This window comes from Papaver somniferum, chromosome 4 (assembly GCF_003573695.1).
Source record: "Papaver somniferum cultivar HN1 chromosome 4, ASM357369v1, whole genome shotgun sequence".
Lineage (NCBI taxonomy): Eukaryota > Viridiplantae > Streptophyta > Magnoliopsida > Ranunculales > Papaveraceae > Papaver > Papaver somniferum.
The window spans coordinates 144,840,887-144,860,202 of record NC_039361.1 but is presented as its reverse complement, the minus strand read 5'-3'; the positions used below and the strand labels follow the sequence as shown (position 1 = coordinate 144,860,202).

Here is a 19,316-nt window from a genome sequence, read left to right as displayed (position 1 = left end):
TCTCATATCTTCCAGTACACAAATTACCATTGTTATCCTTTAGGGATTCTGTTAAAGCATTGCTCGGTCGAACTCGCATGCGTTGCTATCTCAAGCATGTTTGTCAATGTTAGTGATCAAAACTATAAGTCTTGATTTCTAGTCTATTATAGCTAAATCTCGGATTAGGATATAAATTGTAGTTGAGCTCAAGGACTTCATGGCGATTCATCATACAAGTAGAAGAACTACTCAAGGAAAAGGTGGAACTTCTCGACAAAAAGGTATGTGAAGACTTGAACTTATCTATCACTCAAAAGTCTATCTACTCTATCTCCTACTCTTTGAGACAAGAAGTCGCATGTTATATATATATAGACTTTGATTATATACATTTGGTATTTCGAGCCGAGTATACCTCGCCTATCTATATCTCGAAATATGAGTTGGTAAGCTTTTCGCTTTAACCAAGTTTATCTTTACCATGTGACGAAAGTCATGATATGTTTCAATCATCTTGAAAATTGCTTTGACGAGAAATGGCATAACAACTATATAACGTCCTCTAAGAATGTTTCAATGATTGAAATGAGAGTTTAGATTACATAACCAATGGTGGACATAAGCATTATTGTGGAAACACATTTATGTATAAGTCATATTCCTTGAACCAAAGTTTGCGAACTTTGTTGATCAAGAGAACCGGAAGAATGGCGTGATCCAAGTCCGCGAACTCCCGAAGTTCTCAAACCCGAGAATTTCTGCTGGAGTTGACAAACTACTTGCGTGAAACTAAGTCCGGGAACTCAGTCCGCGAACCGACGAAGTTCTCATACCCCGAGAATTTCTGCTGGAGTTTGTAAACTCTGCCCGGTAACTTAAGTCCGCGAGCCTAGTCTGCGAACTTGAGAAGGTTATATATCTGAAGATGATTTCTGAACTTAAACTTAAAAAAGACTAAGGAATGCACTTTGCAAACCGTGGATATAAAAGTTCATGAACCGATTCAAGTGAATCAAATCATCTTCGCTTCAATCGTGTCTTGTGTAGTACATGAGATTTCCTTGCAATTGAACAACTCTCTAACTAGTTCATTTGAAGTCATTTGAACTAGTTATGGTGAAGAAGAACGTGGTTGATATGAAATGCTCATATGGCTAACCTTTTGGTTAACTGTTGTTGAACCAACAACTGCATACGTTTGGGTATGGTTAACAAACCTAGAAGCGTTCAAGTGTGTGTAAAAAGATAAGTTTTCGATCTAACGGTTGAGAAATATTAGCTTGAATCTAAATCAAGTTTTCATCTAACGGTGGATATTGATTGCTTTGTTACCAAGGTAACTTAATTGCAAACCCTGATTTGAAAGACTATATAAGGGGAACTCTAGTATATGTGCAAAACTAATCCCACACCTCACGTGTGATACTAGTTTGCATACTAGAGTCGGTTCTCCTTTAACCTTTGGTTTTCTTCTTCTAAAACCAGGTTAACGACTTAAAGATTTCATTGGGATTGTGAAGCCAGACCGATACTACTTTTATCGTAGTTGTGTGATCTGATCTTGCATCTTCTATCGTACGAGTACAATCAGATTGATTGGCTTGAGATTGATATCTCTGATAGGAAAGATATAAAAAGTAATCACAAACATCTTCGTCTCATTGTTTATGATTCCGCAACATCTTGTTTCGCTACCATAAGATTAAGATTGTTGTGAGGTGATTGATAACTCTAGGATGTTCTTCGGGAATATAAGAATGGATTATCAATTGGTTCACCTTGATTATTATTAAAATACGGAACAAAAACTTTTAGGATTTATATGTGGGAGACAGATTGATCCTTTGATAGACTTGTCTGTGTGAGACAGATTTGTTTATTTTCAAAGCCTGCGATTTTGGTTCGTAGAAACTCTTAGTTGTGGGTGAGATAAGCTAAGGGAATCAAGTGTGCAGTATGCTGCTGGGATCAGAGGCGTAGGGAGTACAATTGCACCTTGGATCAGTGGGAGACTGATTGGGGTTCAACTACAGTCCAGTCTGAAGTTAGCTTGGAGTAGGCTAGTGTCTGTAGCGGCTTAATACAATGTTTGTTCAATTTGGACTAGGTCCCGGGGGTTTTCTGCATTTGCGGTTTCCTAGTTAAAAAAATTCTGGTGTCTGTGTTATTTCTATTTCCGCATTATATTGTTTATCTTTATAATTGAAATAATATATGTTGTGCGTTGTAGATCATCAATTAGAATATCCAACCTTTGGTTGTTGATTTACATTGATTGATCCTTGGATATTGGTCTTTGGTACCATCCAAGTTATTCCTTGTATTTGATTAATGACTCGCTGATTCTATTAGCTAGAGTAAATCAAATCAAGAGAGAGAGATTAACTCCTCGATATACTTTAATCTAGATTGAGTCTGACTGTATAGTTGATTCTCTAGCAAAGTATATTGGAGTTAGTCCATACAGATTGCTAAGCGAAATATTGGGTGGTGTTGTTAGACCCCCACTTTTTCAGATTCTATTATATTCCTTGACCTTCTGTAATTTTCCATTGTATGTAATTGTTTTGTATTGTTATCCATATCAATGATGTTGGACTCTCCAGATTTTTGCCTCCAGAATTGAGTCCCTCTCTGCTGTCATTCTTCTATTTGTTGCTCCACACATTGAACTTCATGAGTATTGCTACCATCAAGTGAAGAACCTTGAAGGTGAGTCATTTCTTGTTGTAGGTCTCTTATTTTGTTCTGGATATTCCCAAAGATCTTTTTGTTCTACTCAGAGAGATATCTCCTTGTACAGCTCAGTCTTCTCTCAAGCTTGAATGCTGAAGAACCCCTTACTTCATGTGCCCATGCTGAAGAGATTTGATCATTGCAGGTGTTGTCTCTTAACCAGCACTCAAAGAAACTCCAAGTCGTGCTCCCTTTATAAGTATCAGAATAAAGATCGAGGAGAACATGACAATAATCTGATCCCATTTGTGGTAGATGAAGGAGATGAGCATATGGAAATTGAAGCAACCATTTTGTGCTGAACAAGGCTCTGACAAGTTTTGATTTAATCCTTCATGTGCCATGCTTATTGCTTTTCTAGGTGAAGGGATTACCATGAAATCATAAATCTTTTAGCCTGCATCATCAATGAGTTGAACAATACTAGAAGAAGTAGATGAGGAAGCACAATTAGTATTCATGTCCTCTAGATTGAGTATAATGTTAAGGTCACCAAGAAAAATCCATGGTAAAGAAGGGTTATCTTTTCCTAAATTACTGATGTAGCTCCACTGTTCACTTCACAAGTTGTTGTAAGGTGTTCCATACATACATGTTAACAACTATTCTGGTTTAGATGGGTCACTAACAATGAGACAATGTATCATATTCCTATCATGGGAAACAATTTCTAGTGTCAAACCATCTTTCCAAAGGAGAATTTATTCCACCAGCTTTGCCTATACTAGGTACATAAAAAGCGTTTGGGAATTTTAAAGGCTTAACAAGATTTATAATCTTATCAGAGTCAATTTTTGTTTCACACAAAAAACTATATCAGGATTGTAGAGCTTATTTAGATCCTTTAGGTGATTTCTAGTATTTTTATTTCTAAAACCATTGCAATTCCAACTAATAATTTTCATAATTGCTGGAAAAAAGGTAATCTTATCAAAAGTATACCTATATCTAGAAATTAAGGAAGCTGGGAGGTAAAGGAAATTAAAAGTAGAACAAGAGTGTAAGAGTATTTGTCTAATGAGTACATGTATCTCCACTGAAGCATTATTAGATTGTGCAGTTCTTTGGATAGTATTTTGTGGTGCAGAAGTCTCAATTTGTTTTCCATTACCGGAACTAGAAGAGGCTGAAGAGGTTATGTCTTGATGAGTAACTTGGCTGGTAGAGTTTCTCTGACATTTTCCTAATATACCTGACTCTTCTATAGTGTCATCACCACTATTTGCAGATAAATTCCCAAACCCAACATAAACTCCATCTCTTGGTGGAACAAAAGGTGCTGGCTCAACGATCTTTTTTTGCATGTCCTGAGGTGCGACTTCAGAATTAGATTTCTGGGTAACAACATTTTTCTTTTGGGTCTTAGCATTCCCAAAATAGTGTGGTTTTTGATGTGCCAATTCTAGAAACTTAGTAGCAGCAACACAAGCATTCTTTGAGTGATTTAGGATAAAGCAGTTAGGACATATGTTATGCGGTTGCTATTCATAGTAGAAGCGAATCCATTTTGTGTTTCCTGCAGAATTAACAGCCAAAATTCCTCTTCTCAAAGTTTTCTGGAGATTAATTCTCACACATACTTTGACAGATTTTCCCGGAGCCGGAGTTGTATCCTTTGGTTCAATAGCACGAACTTCCCCCATGATTTTCCTATATCCTTAACGATCTTGACTTTCATAAGTTCTGGGAGCAACCCTTTCAGCTCAATCCAGAATTCTTGAGTATCCCAATCGAAGTCCTTATAAAAACAGCTCTCCCAATAGTGATGAAGAACAACCAATTGACCATCAAGACTCCATGGCCTTGTTATCAAGACATTATTAAGTTGTGTTTGGTTTTTGAATTTGAAGACCATCATGTTTGGATCGAGTTCAATAACTTTGATTTCTTCAGGAGGAATAAAGTTCCAGGTAGACTGGATCTGCTTCTCTACAGTCTTATCGCTCATTTTCCCTTCAATGATAATTTTCCCAATGAGACAGTTGTCCCACTGGCCTTCCTCGGTTCCTTCTTCTTCAGATTCATTGTGATGAACAATAGCCTCTGATACATTTCCCAGTTCAAGAACTGCACTCTGAAATTTTTCTGTAAGATCAGTAACTGCTGCATTTGCATCTTCTGCCATTGTTTTGCACAACTCAATGAAACTATTCTCTCCTCCAAAACAATTATGATGTTTATAAAGGATTAAGCTTGGTTTTTTAGGGTTAGGGTTATGAGAACCATATATTAACTGCTGGATACTCGGGGGATATGATATATTCAAGGCATAAAATATTGAACTAACTATGGAAAGTTGAGTGTGATTAGGTAAAAGGCGAAAACGGGGGAATTGATTTTTAAATTTGTAATGACTTATATGTTGCGGTAGGCCTGTCAATGGAAGAATATCCGTCGGATATTTATAAATCCGATATCCGACATGTTAAGCACTACCGGATATTCGATATTCGATAATATCCTGTAGAATATCAAAATCAGATATCGATTCCGAGAGGCTAAGCTGTCGGATATCCGATAAATATCCGATAATATCCGGTTATAACAAAAAAGCTTAAAAACCCTTGTAAAACATTTTCATAATTGACACTTATCGGATATTTATCCGACAATATCTGATAATATCCGATACTAGACTCGAGATTAGGATAAATTACAAATAATTTCCTATACTATCGGGTATCGGATATTAACATTTCAGATGGGGTCTAATCCGTTTCCGATATGTTAAAGAAAAAAAATCTGATCCGATATCCGATAAAACGGATAAAATCCTATAGGATCTCGAATACTCGTAAACGGATACCGGATATCGGACAAATATTGACAGGCCTATGTTGCGGTGATAGGTGTATGCCATGTGTTTGTTGATTTTGAATTTGAATACGATTTGTGACATAATCTGAGTTGACTCGCGGATCAGTCTGAACACTAACCTTGGTAATGAAAACAATAGAGAAATTTTCAACTTCAACGAGCTTAGACAACCACAGCAAATGCTAATAATATCATCAACACAAAGGCAAACGCCTGTGCGACAAACGTCTTATGGGCAAACGCCATTTTATTTGAACTTGCACAAACTGTTAATACCCGATGAAGAAAGAATAGATTGTTAGTTAGACATCCTAAAAATTAAAAACAAAATATTTAAATAGAAATTAATAAAAGATAAATTAACAAGAAAAAAAACAGCGAAATCATATTTAAAAGACAGGGGTAAGATTAGACAACTGATGCAATCGTTTAATGGAGAAAAAAAATGAACAGGGAATCATACAAATGTTTCAAGAATTAGGAAAACCTAGTTACTGATTGAAAATAGATGAACACAGCCGCTCAGTTTAAAGTCTTGTTTGGGATTGAGAAGCTCTATTAGTACTGTTGGTGGAAAACTAGATAATTGCGGTTTATCTTTTGCTTTCGATCGATTTGATTGACTAACGGTGGTTGAACTTTGATTGCACCTAGTTTGTTTATGCTTGAGAATCTTCTCTTTTGATATAAGATTCACTCAAACTAGTTCGAAGTTTCGACATGGATCTTTAGACTGTTGTTAGTGCTAAAGAAGATCTTGTGATAATCCATTGTTAACAGACTCCGTTTTGTGCGTGATTGATCACAAGAGATTCAAGTAGTTGTGTGCAGGTGTTTATTGAAGATCTAAGAAGATTTGAAGACAAATAAGAGATAGAAGATTTCTGACTTGGTTATATAAATATTTGGTGTGCACAATACTTTTTTCGGTATAAAGAGGATCCAACTATAATCGGTTTATCCTTGTGGTAGATTGGATTGATTAGTCGAGTAGATCGGCATCAATACGGTTCTTTTGTGATTAAAAGTATTGATTGCAAAATCTTACGATTACCTTTGGTAATTCAACATAAGATAGATCTAAGGACCTGTCGAAGGAGTTTATTGAGATAAACAGAAGAGACTTTGTCCGACTCATATCACTTGGTTGAAGAGAGTTGATACCAAACAGATTTGTTGTTCCTTTACTGTTTGGAATACGAACCAAAGGAATTGTTCCAAGTACGTGACTTATTTATAAGTTGGAGGCGTGGGAATACATAAATAACTAGGTGAACTATAGGTTTAGTTGCTTGGTCTCAACTATACGAAGTTGGTTTATTTTGTATAGCGGCTTAATCCTGGGAGTATTCAATTCTGGACAAGGTCCCAGGGTTTTTCTGCATTTGCGGTTTTCCTCGTTAACATATCTTGTTGTGTCATTTACTTTATATTTCCGTATTATAATTGTTTTATTATAATTAAAGTAAATTACACAAACTTTAATTCATATTTACTTGATAAGCAATCCTATTGTGTTTGGTTAAGTCCGAATCTTTGTATCAAGTAAACATACTTCGTTGTTGTATTCTCTTGATCTTGTATCCATAGAAGATCACACGAAGTGTGAACCGATTAGTTGTATTGTCTCGACTCAGTCCATAGATAATCACTTTTGGAGAAAGGATTTATAGGAAGGAAATTTTTAGATTGAAGTATATATTGGTACCCTCGCCTTTTCAATTGGTATCAGAGCAGGCAAACACGAAAAGATCTAACAATCTGTGTTTGGTGCGATCCATCCTATAAGAATTAACTCGAGTTCTCATGAATCGACTTCAATTAACGTACCGCCAAGATTTGACGGGACAAACTATTTATGGTGGAAATCTGCTATGCGATCTTTTCTTCAATCACGAGACTTTAATACATGGCTATTAATCGTCGATGGTTATATTCGTCCAAAGATAGAAAATTCGGAAACTGAGTTTAAACGCTTAATAGATTTTTCAAACGAAGAAAAGTCACTAGCAAAGCAGAATTCAGATGGTTTGAATGCTATAATACATGTTGTAAGCCGTGACCTACAACATCATGTATCAACATGTCAAACTTCGAAAGAAGCTTGGGATAATCTTCAGATCGTATTTGAAGGAAACAATTCAGAGAAAGAATCTAGACTTCAAACTCTTACATCCGATTGGGAAAACCTTCGAATGGATGATAACGACACTTTTGAAGAGTTTCATGTTAAACTCTCTGATATAATCAATGCCTCTTTCTCCCTTGGAAAGACTATATCTGAAAAAGAAATAGTGTGTAAAATTCTCAGATGGTTGCCATCAAGATACGATTCTAAGAAGCATGCAATCATAGAAGCAAATGATCTCTCAACTCTCTCACGAAGCACACTCGTTGGAAAGTTACAGATCTTTGATCATGAATCACAGTCTATTCTAAATAAAGGAATTGCTTTCAAAGATGCAAAAATTCTGAAAGATTCTATGGAAAGGAATAGACACATGGATGATTCAAATGAACAAATTGCAGAAAATTCTGATGATGAAATTGAACAATCATTATGATTGATTACTAGACAGTTTCGAGATCTCTTAAAGAAAATGAGTAAGATATTCATAAAGGATACTAACCGATCTTCTCGTCCACATGATCGATTTCCTGTCAAAATGGATCATGAAGAAGAAGATGAATATCAGCCGCAATGCTTTAAGTGTAAAGGGTTTGGTCATATTGCTAAAGACTGTCCCAATCTTAAGAAATACACTGGAAGCAAGGCATTGGTTGTAACTCTAGATGAGACCTCTGATTCATACGATTCTGAATAACAGGAAACAACTAATATTGCATTAGTTGTCAATCTTATTTCTTCCTCCTCCATTAGTGGTTTGCCCATTTTAAAAATAGACATGTCTTCCAATGTTATTAAATCATCTAATGGTAAAGGAAAAACTAAGACAAGATTCAAAAACTGTCTCAAAAACAGAATTGTTAAATTGCATAGACAACCCAAGTCTATTTCAAGATACTTCGCTAGTTCGAGCTGACAAGAGAAGAATTTCTCATAAGGTACTAGATCAAGGACGTTCTAGTTGTTCAAAATCTCATACTAATACCATCTGATCGGTATTAAAATTCTTTCCATACCATGTGTGCCGAAATTGAGCGAGGAGGAAGAAAAATCAAGGCACTAATGTGTAGATTATGGGAATAAAATCTAGTTTTCGGAAATATTTGATATATTAGTATTTTCGGAATATTATATTTTCGGAAGTATGAAAATTATAAAAGATTCTTTCTTCTACTCTGGTATTTCCTTGTCCGAACCATGAGTAGGGATCCAACATCTTCTCTTGATAAGATGATAGATCAGAATGATCAACCTAGGATTAAGTCAGGATCTTTTCTTGATATTAAGGGTAAAATCAAAAAGGGAGATTGGCTTAGCAAGAAGGAAAGAGAGAATACACCGAGGAAAGATCAGTGTATTGGAGCATTGACACATATTTGTGTTTAATCAAAGATAGAACTATATGCCCTTGCAGAATCCTTCACAAAAATTTCTCATCTACAAGAAGATCTGGTCAAGCAACAAGGTTTTCTACTTGAAGAAATTCACAAACTGAAGATTGAAAGTAGAAATCTACCTTCATTTACTGGTGATATGAAGAACTAAGTTGAACTTAGAGTTTAAACAGTGGGAGCTCTCCTAGAGATTAAGTTATATGTTGTAATACTTAATCTAGAAAAATAGGGTTCAATTTTTGATTTCTTTCATTGATTGTACTAAGTCTATTATGAATAAAAACTATTATAAATAAAGTTATTTGATTTATATTTTTTCTTGTGATAGTTTTTGGTTTACATAGCCTGTTTTTGAATGCTTTATTTATTTCTATGTATGTTTATGACATGTTTGATTTTGGTTTTATTACTTTGATATTCGATCTCATAATATGTTGTGAACCCTTATGGTTTGAGTGACTTTTTGATTTAGCAGGATTAAGTTCTAGCCCATGTTGGTAGGCTTTATGAAAGGATCATGAGGGGTTCTGATAGAAATAATATGTGAAAAAGTCACAATATGTTGAATCGGTTTTGGTTTAGCATAAAAGCATATGTGTTTCATGGGTTTTCAACTTTTGCTTGCAATAGTTAAAAACCGGTTTTCAACCTTTCTCTAGTAAAGGTTGGTTGTTGTTATTCTTTTGTTTTGTATAAGGATGACAATAAAATGGTATTTCGATAAAAATTCTCCATGGAAGAAGAAGACGCGATCATATTGGAGAACTGGATGAGAAATTGAGGTAACAATCTTGTTAGTTAATTGTTTTCCTGTTTAACAAAAGCTTAATTTTATTGCTTATATCTTTTTGCTTTTGCTTAACAAAATTTGGGTACAATTGATGTTTTTATTCCATTACGTGTGTATGGATGTGTATGTGTGATTCAATTGGTTCCGGTTAAGAAAAACTATTGTTATCTTGCTTTGTTGTGTGGTATCAATTGTTTAGGCTTACAAATTTTTCGGTGCAATTGCAATGCTTTAATGTTTATGTTGTTTCAATTGCTTCCGATTGAGGTGAATAATTATGCAAGTTGATTTGTTTTGGTTTCTATGAATTATTTATGGATTAACATGACAAAATGTTTACGGGATGAATTGTTTAGTCCAATTCGATTCCGGATAAGAGAAACTAAGTTAATTCTGATCTTAGTTCGATTCCGGATAAGAGAAACTAAGTTAATTTAAAGACTTCTTTGGGATTGAGAAGTTCTACGAGTACTGTTGGTGGGAAACTAGATAATTGGGGTTTATCTTTTATTTTCGTTTGATTTGATTGACTAACGGTGGTTGATATTTGATTGCACCTAATTTGTTTATTCTTGAGAATGTTCTCTTCTGATATAAGATTCACTCAAACTAGTTCAAGGTTTCGACAGGGATCTTTGGACCGTTGTTAGTGCTAAAGACGATCTTGTGATAATCCATTGTTAACAGACTCCGTTCTGTGTGTGATTGATCACAAGAGATTCAAGTAGTTGTGTGCAAGTGTTTATTGAAGACCTAAGAAGATTTAAAGACAAAGAAGAGATAGAATATTTCTGACTTGGTTATATAAATCTTTGGTGTGCACAATACTTATTTTGGTAAAAAAGAGTATCCTAAGCAATCAAACTTTGGAATAGATAAACTACTGGTTTACCCGCATGTGTGCTGCATGTACTTCTTATAGGAATGGCAGGAAATCCTTGTTTAAACATTTCAAACATAACTGAGATACTAATAGTACAATAAATTTCTGACTAAACATCACACAAAAGAAATCAACACAATCACATGCTGCACACAGGACATACATCACACAAATCAGTTCATGACTCATATTTTCCATAAAGTCTCTAATACATATTATGAATCACCGCATTTCATTACTGAAATAATTTTGAAAAGAGTAAATGCATGCACGGACATATCCTATCAAACCATGCATAGGTATCACACCTTGGCACATATATCCTAGGGGTTTACTTATCAAACCTTAGGAATAGCAAGAAATCCTAGTTCTAACCTTAAAAACATAATTAAGTTACTATTACTATAAAAAGTTACTGACTACTTACTCGTCACTCGAAAGAAATCATCACAATCACATGCCGAACACGAACATTTCATAAATCATGGCATCCATTCTGAAATCGTTATGACAAAAAGTAGAAGTGTACAATGATCTCACCTCCGAAACATGGCAAGAACCCAAACTGGACAACACCATATACCTAATTTCAGCACTATCCTTGGCAAAATCAGCCCAACAACCAATTAATCTAAAAACCAACCCTCTTGATTCCACATCTCCGGTATCATAAACTAGCTTTACTCTTTTAAGAAGTTCAGCATGATTAAAAACCCTATCCTTCTTCAATATCCCATTATAACTTTTCCCTTTACTTCTCCTGAACTTCATCTCCCCCAAAAAAACTTTCAAAACAGAAATTCTAATCTGTTTATCACCAGATTTAAATGCATCGGCTAGACGTAGAAGTATAGTATTTGCAAACAATCTATCTTCACCAGGAATTAAACCAAACATTTGTAATACTGATAATGGATAATTAGGTTCTTTACTCCATTGTTCAAGTCGAGTTCCAGTTTGTAATATCGATTCAATAACTTTACCTGTGATCATAAAATCAAAAATTAAGAAAAAAAAATGTAAAACCCTAGAATATGAAATACCAAAATCACAAGCGTAGAATTAATTGGTTAATCAGATTGTTCGTTACCAGGTTTTTTGGATCGGAGACCGTTCTCGAGCTCGATGCTCCATTGCATGGCGTGAGCTGCACAAATCTTTTCCATGGCTTATACTTTTCGTCTTCCCTACTTGGATTTGAGCGTCGTGGTAGTATTGAAAAATATTAGCGCCAAAGAGAAAAAAAGGAGGATCTTTGGGATTATGTGGGTACGGTCTGTATAGGGTAGGCTGGCCCGTAGTTAAACGGTTTTTAATTTACAAAGTTATTGGGACAGTGTTGAATCGGACCAGAAAAGTGACTGAATCGTCAATTCGACCGTCTGGTCCGATCCGAATCTCATAATACGGAAAAAGCGATGCCAGTGTAGTTTGGGGAATTTGCACTATGCAGCAATGAAATTGAGCTCGACTATCTTATTTTGTTCTTTGATTTCTTTTCCGGATACTGGATCTGCTCACTAATAAACAGTTAGTCCTTTGATCTAAACCAAACCTAGTATAATAGGAAAGTGTGTGAGACTGACCAGCAGCCAGTTACAAATGAAGTTGCAAGACAAGTGTCGTCTCTCATGGACGCGTGTCCTTTCATCCTTCTTTCTGCTTCTTCCATTACTCCTCCCCCTTCATTCAACTGCTTCAAATTTACCAACCGAAACAACACAAAACCAACAGCGAGTTCTTCTGGAAACTAAATCTTCCATCAATTTACATCTCAAAATGGTAAACCCTCACTTCCTTTACTAATCTGTTTTACGTGATTTTTTCTTTAAGGTACTGATTTTGTTTTGATTAAACAGTTGAAACCTAAAAAAAAAAAATTAAGAATGACCATTTGGAATGCCTTAAAATAGACATGGACTACTTGTTAAGTAAATGTGAGTGTCCATGATGGAAGAAAGTGTCAGACGACCAAATTCTCTAAAAAGCTTGGAACCGTTTACATGTATTTATGCAGATACGGGGAGGGTCTGTTGTTTGTTTAAAATTTGGGAGTAGTGCTTGTAAAAATATCATGGCTACACAAACTCGGGTTCATACCCGTACTCTCGTTGTTTCCAGGTAAAAGAAAATGAAAGCAGAAGAAAAGCAGTAACCTAATGTAGGAAACTGGAAACAGTTCAATTGAGCCTCAGTCTAGCAATGGATGATTTTATATGCTTTTTGTTGATCAGGACAGTGGTGGTGAGTTCAATGAAGAGAATGAAAAAACTAAAGAGAGTGCTACTGAAGAAGAAGTTAAGGAAGTTTCGGCTCTTAAAAATGCATTGAAGTACTTTGATGCCGAATTCTTCAGCGCCGAAAAGGTATCTCATCAATGTTAGTTTTGTTTGCTTTTCACTTGAACCTCTTGGTGTCAGTGTCAATGCTTGTAGTAGCTTACAGAGGGTATAACTTGTTGGTATTTTTGACTAGCGGCATAGATGTTAAATAGTTTTATGCTCAACAATTGTTATTGGAGTTTCAATTTTGGTGAGTTATGTGTACTTATATGAGTTTTGCTAGGTGCTGGAGATGGGCAAGGGTGCCAGAGACTTCAATGTTCCAATTTATAGAGCAAACAGGAAACTGGTTGCTTCCGAGGATGGAGGGTTGCATGATCCATCTGTTTTGGTTTTCAATCCTGAGTGGAGTAGTAGAAGTAGTAGCGATGCAAAAACATCCCAGAATATCAACAAACGATTTTCCTGTCCTTCTGCTTCTGGAGTGCAAAAGCCTAATCTGGATAAAGATGTAGCTTTCATGAATGTAATTAAACAGTGCTTCTGTCAAATTGTGATGCTTGGATTCAAAAATTGTGTTACATTGGCATTCTTCAATATTCAAAATTTCTTGTTTCTATCAGGTTTTTGAACTAGGACACCTTCTGAAAACAAAACAAACTACATCTCAGGAACTTACTGAAATATTCTTGAGAAGAATGAAGAAGTAAGAAATCCTATACTGATTCCATCGTTTCCTCTATGATGTACGTCGATCAGAGGCATTTGTTTTGTGAACTTTGGTTAATTTTGGTTTTGTTTTGATAGATATGATCATGCTCTTGAAGCTGTAATATCTTACACAGAAGAGTTGGCATTCAAGCAGGCAAAAAGGGCTGATGATTTGCTCAACCAAGGAGTGTATTTAGGTATCTCATTTTAGATTTCATTCTAGATATTTTTTTTTCCTTCATTACAGTTAGCATTATGACTACTCTGTTGTATTCTATCATTTATGACAATACAAATGATTGTAAAAATCTTAGTATTGAGTTATTGAAGTTCCCATTTTTAGGTCCTCTGCATGGAATTCCCTATGGACTAAAAGATACATTTCAGTCCCCCAATATAAAACCACATGGGGTTCGAAAACATTCCAAAATCAAGTTATTGACATGGAGGCTTGGGTATACAAGAGGTACTCCTTCAACTGGAAATTCACAATTTTTGGATTTCGTGTATTATCACTGCTAAGCTTATGATTTTGGTCTATGCAGGTTGAAAGCCGCCGGAGCCGTTCTTATAGCAAAGCTCGTCACTGGATCTTTAGCATATGATGATATATGGTTTGGTGGAAGGACACGAAACCCATGGAATATTGAGGAATTCTCAACTGGTTCATCGGCTGGTCCTGCTGCCAGCCTCAGCAGGTTTTCTCTAATCTGTGCACAGTTCCCTGGTCAATAATGTGGACTTTTGTTACCCATTATTTGGGATTGAATGCGGAGAAGGTTATTGGGTATCAATATGGTTACCGTGTAGCGGCTATTGTGAAACTTGGCCAACCTGGAATTAAGAGTTAATTTAGCAATTTTTCACGAGCTAGTACCTAATATTTTACTATGTGCGTTGTGAAGTTGGATTTTCATTACATCTTCCAAGATGTAAATCTGAAATCTCTAATTATCTGGCTAATTATATCTTTTACTCGAGCTGTATTTGTCTGTATATTGTCAGGGTTGGTTCCATTCGCTGTTGGTTCAGAAACAGCTGGCTCTATGACCTACCCTGCTGCTCGTTGTGGTGTTACAGCAATCCGCCCAACTTTTGGGATGGTGGGTCGAACAGGTGTTATGAGCCTCTCAGAAAGCTTGGTAAGTCGGCCAAGTTCATCAGTTTCACTTGTCTCAGTAGTTCTTTGCAATGCAAGAACGTAATCTTGAAATCTGTTTTTTTTTTTTTTACTTTTGTTTACAGGATAAGCTTGGCCCATTCTGCCGAAGCGCCACGGATTGTGCCCTTGTTCTGGATGCAATACGAGGAAAGGATCCGGATGACATCTCATCAAAAAACATTAACCTTGAGGATCCCTTTTCTATTGATATTTCAAAACTCACAGTTGGATACCTTGAAGATGCTGAGATGGAGGTCTGTAAGCTTTTAATTTCTAGATCAACTTAACACATCATTACCAATGAAAATACCTTTTTTATCTTGGTGATTCTAGAGGGCTAGAGGGGCTGGATTATTTAGGCCAACTTCTCACATGTGTGATGAACTTGCCTAACAGTTCTAGACCTTGTTTGTATAGGTCCTTACTGAAGCTTATTGGTGATTGTTTTTTTTAGGTTGTAAATGTTCTTGCCTCGAAAGGTGTTAATGTGATTCCTTTCAAACTGGATTACACGGTCGATTCTGTTCAAGGCATCCTGAACTTCACAATGGACGTTGACACGTTATCTCACTTTGACAGTTGGCAACGTACAGGACAGGATGACGTTTATGAAGCTCAAGATCAGTGGCCTTTAGAGTTGCGCCGCGCACGAATGGTACCTGCAGTGGACTACTTGCAGGTTGGTTATCTGCCTCTCTGTAGATTTCATAAACCTCTGCCCAACTCGGTACCAAGTTATGTATAACCAGATCAAGGATAGCTAGTTGCACCTTTAACCCTGTTACAAATAACTATCTAAGTGGTGGACTGCTTTAGATGGCGTGAGCCTTTCTCCGAGCCCATCAGTTTCACATCCTGTAGTTGTCTCCAGTCTGTTTATAAGATCAGTTATCTTCATGTCCTTTTAATGATAATGATTGATTTTGATATTTTATTTGTTTTACTATAGGGGTTTGCTAATACAAGTATAATATTTTGTCACTGGCCGCAGACACAAAGAGCAAGAGGAAAATTGATTCGGGAAATTCGCGAAAGTTTTACAGTTGATGCATTTACTGGAAATGCAACTGATTGGGAAAGAGTTTGCATGGGAAATCTAGTGGGTATGCCTGTCGTCGTTGTTCCTACGGGGTTCAAAAGTATCAAGAATCCACCTTCAGGCAATATTCGACGAAGAACCACCATAACGACTGGCATATATGCTCCGCCTCAACATGACCATGTCGTAAGTACCCTCTTAAACAACTCATAAATTTTGATCTTTGCATTATGATCTAAATTTTGTTGCAATTTTGACATTGAATCTCAAATCGCAAAATCACTTGTCGTCTACATGTACAGGCTTTAGCTCTGGCGATTGCATACCAGTCCGTCACTGACCACCATAAGCAACGACCACCTATTGATGATCTTGGCCCAGATGATTCATTCCCCAATCATCCTAAAGCCAATTACCCTCCTCGTCGCTGGCATCCTTGAGGGTCTTGGTAAAATTAATGCAGTTTCAGCTGCTTGAACGGGGTTGCTGCTCTCCACCTTTAAAATTAGAGACTCCAGGTAGCTAGTTATATTTGTTTTTCTTATGCGTGGTATTTTAGTTTCAAATATAAACTGTTTATCTTTGAAGTTTGTTAAAAATACCGATCAATCTTGTCAGGAGGGCTTTGTTAACATGAATTTTGTCATCTTACTTTTGATTCATTTTGCAACTACCTGATGCATTGATATAAGCAACAAAAAATACCTGATGCATGTGAAGCATGATCTGGACTACAGATGGCGATGCTTTGCTCGACACTGGGAAGTGGGAACAAATAGATGGTTTGGGGAAAAATTTATACTTACCAACAAATAGATAGATGGTTTAGGGAGAAACTTACCCTTTACCCGACCGGTATCATGGGCTCATATATAAAATTTAGCGTTATGTTGTTAATGCTGATCGAGTTATATGTTGTTAATGCTGATCGAGTTTGATCTAGATCCAGCAAGCATATCACGCCTCACCATCATCACTACTACCTCTAGCACATGCTTGCTAGAATTAATATGAAGTACTTCTAGTGCATGTGTTCTGAAATTAATATCAAGGACGACGGGTCTTGCATGTTGGTCGCTTAGACCGGTTGATATTGTTATTCTCATGATTTCAGTGTCTTATAAAATTCAAAGAACGTTGAATTCCAAAATATTTGATTTTAGTGTCTTGTAAAATTCAAACAACAATGAATTTGAAATTGAAAAAAATTTGAGACTACTTTTGATATTGTTATTCTCATGATTTCAGTGTCTTATAAAATCCAAACAACGATGAATTCGAAAATATTTGATTTCGGTGTTATAAAATTCAAACAACAATTTCGAAAATATTTGATTTGGGTGTTATAAAGTTCAAACAACAATGAATTTGAACGTGAAAAAATTTGAGACTAGTTTTTTTCGGCAGTATGTTTACCTTCAAAGCTATACATTCTTTTTTTCTTTTTCTTTTTTCTTTCTAGGAATTACTGATTAATCCATTTCTAGGAGACCTGTTTAGTGCCTAGTCCACCCATAAAAGTAAGTTAACCGCTAGTCCAAATTCATGATTTTGGATTAAAAATATTATTCGGTGGTCCATTGTCATAATCCTACCGCACGTGTATATTTTCGAAACGACCAAATTAGCCCGCACTCAAAGTATTTTGTCTTTTCATATTATTTTTTTCTCAGTCGATCTCTGCGCCGACGAAAATTTGTTGAAGTAGATCTTTTGTGATTCATTCCCGAAATCAAACTCGTCTCTTCCATTTTTAAGCGAAGGTATTCTTGATCTTGGTTATAGGGTTTCTCCTTAATTTCTTCTTCTTATGCTTATTTTTTAGGGTTTTTTTTTATGAAATTGATCAATTTTAAATGCATGTATGTTGATGATACATTTCTTACTTATTTTCCCTGTTAGATCTGATTCTATCGATTTTGTGAAAACCCTAGATTATGTCTTTTATCAAATTTCGTAGCTTCATATCCATCCAATCCAGGTATGTTCCGTAATAGGCGATGATGGTAAAGAAGTGAAACAAGTGAAGAAGAATATCAAGAAGATTCACGAAAAAATCCACGAAGAAGAAGAACGAGAAGATTGTACACTTTTACCTTCAGTACATATCGATATGTATTGATGGATCAGTATGTACCATGAGATTGTACACTTTTTAATTTCATAGCTTCATATCCATCCAATCCAGGTATGTTCCATAATACGCGGTGGTAAAGAAGTGAAACAAGTGAAGAACAATATAAGAAGATTCACGAAAAAAATCCAAGAAGAAGAAGAAGAACGAGGAGATTATACACTTTTTACCTTCAGTGCATATCGATATGTATTTGCTGGATCAATATGTACCATGGGATTATACATTTTTTCCTTCGGTACATATTTTCCTTCAGTACATATCGATATGTATTGCTGGATCAATATGTACCATGAGATTATACACTTTTACCTTCAGTACATATTTTCCTTCAGTACATATCGATATGTATTGTTGGATCAATATGTACCATGAGATTATACACTTTTACCTTCAGTACATATTTTCCTCCAGTACATATCAACATGTATTGTGGGATTACACTTTTACATTCAGTACGTATTTTCCTCCAGTGCATGTCAATATGTATTGAAGGTAAAGGTGTATATATGATCATACATAACTATATGTACTGCCTTTGGTGATTAGCAGAGATCTTCTTCTTCTATTCTTCTTTCTTTCTTCTTTCTCTGGATCTTGGTGATTAGCAGAGATCTTCTTCTAAAATCGAATTAGGGTTTGTTGATGAAGATTGATTGGAGATTTTGGTTTTTGCTTAAGAAAATTGATTGATTTTTAGAGATGATTAAGCATGATTTTTAGGTTGATTTTGCTGTTGGTGTTGTTGATTGAGAGGAACGAGAAAGGAGTTTCGTCCGCAGATGAATACAATGAGAAGAAAAAATAAAGAAGAAGAACGAGATATGCATCCACATGTGAGTGGTGAGGATAGACAAGTAATTTTGACTATTCAAAAGCTTTTTTGACCTCCGATTAATTACTTTTTGGCATTGGACTACCGGTTAAACGTAGTCGGGTATTCTGGATGAAATAGCAAATTCCTCTTTTTCTTTTTCATAGAAAAAGAGGTTTCCCTCATGTTACATGAGATAAAGTTCTATGGTTTCCATAGTTGATGGTTATGTGAACCATTACATATTGGTTACAATTATGAATTTTCAAAAAAGTTAAAATTGTCCATAAGGCATAGCCTAGCCGGGCATGATTGATTGAGAATTTGTTATAAAAAGCTGATATATTAGCTGCCCAAGTTAAAGTTGATCTCCTTACTAGTACAAATGAATTAACTAAGAATAAATTGATGTCGAATTTAGTGTTGTTGCAGAATTTAGTGTTG

General features: G+C 35.7%; 1 protein-coding gene and 1 pseudogene across 1 annotated transcript; one reads left to right on the top strand and one right to left on the bottom strand.

Annotated features, from left to right (window-relative positions):
• Positions 1–10,960: 10,960 nt before the first annotated feature.
• Positions 10,961–12,127, bottom strand: LOC113271474. Its single transcript, XM_026521346.1, has 2 exons — positions 11,821–12,127; positions 10,961–11,713 (listed from the first exon to the last, which is right to left on the bottom strand). The coding sequence occupies exons 1-2, from the start codon at positions 11,894–11,896 to the stop codon at positions 11,184–11,186; spliced, it is 606 nt and encodes a 201-aa protein (XP_026377131.1). The 5' UTR covers positions 11,897–12,127; the 3' UTR covers positions 10,961–11,183.
• A 65-nt stretch (positions 12,128–12,192) lies between these two features.
• On the top strand, positions 12,193–16,586 carry LOC113271475 (annotated as a pseudogene).
• Positions 16,587–19,316: the final 2,730 nt, after the last annotated feature.

What these genes read in the sequence shown, in the direction of transcription:
- LOC113271474 (XM_026521346.1), bottom strand. Translation starts at nt 11,896, where the DNA reads ATGGAAAAGATTTGTGCAGCTCACGCCATGCAATGGAGCATCGAGCTC. An exon ending in TCTCCGATCCAAAAAACCTG is followed by an intron (nt 11,714 to 11,820) that starts GTAACGAACAAT and finishes TTATGATCACAG; the next exon opens with GTAAAGTTATTGAATCGATA.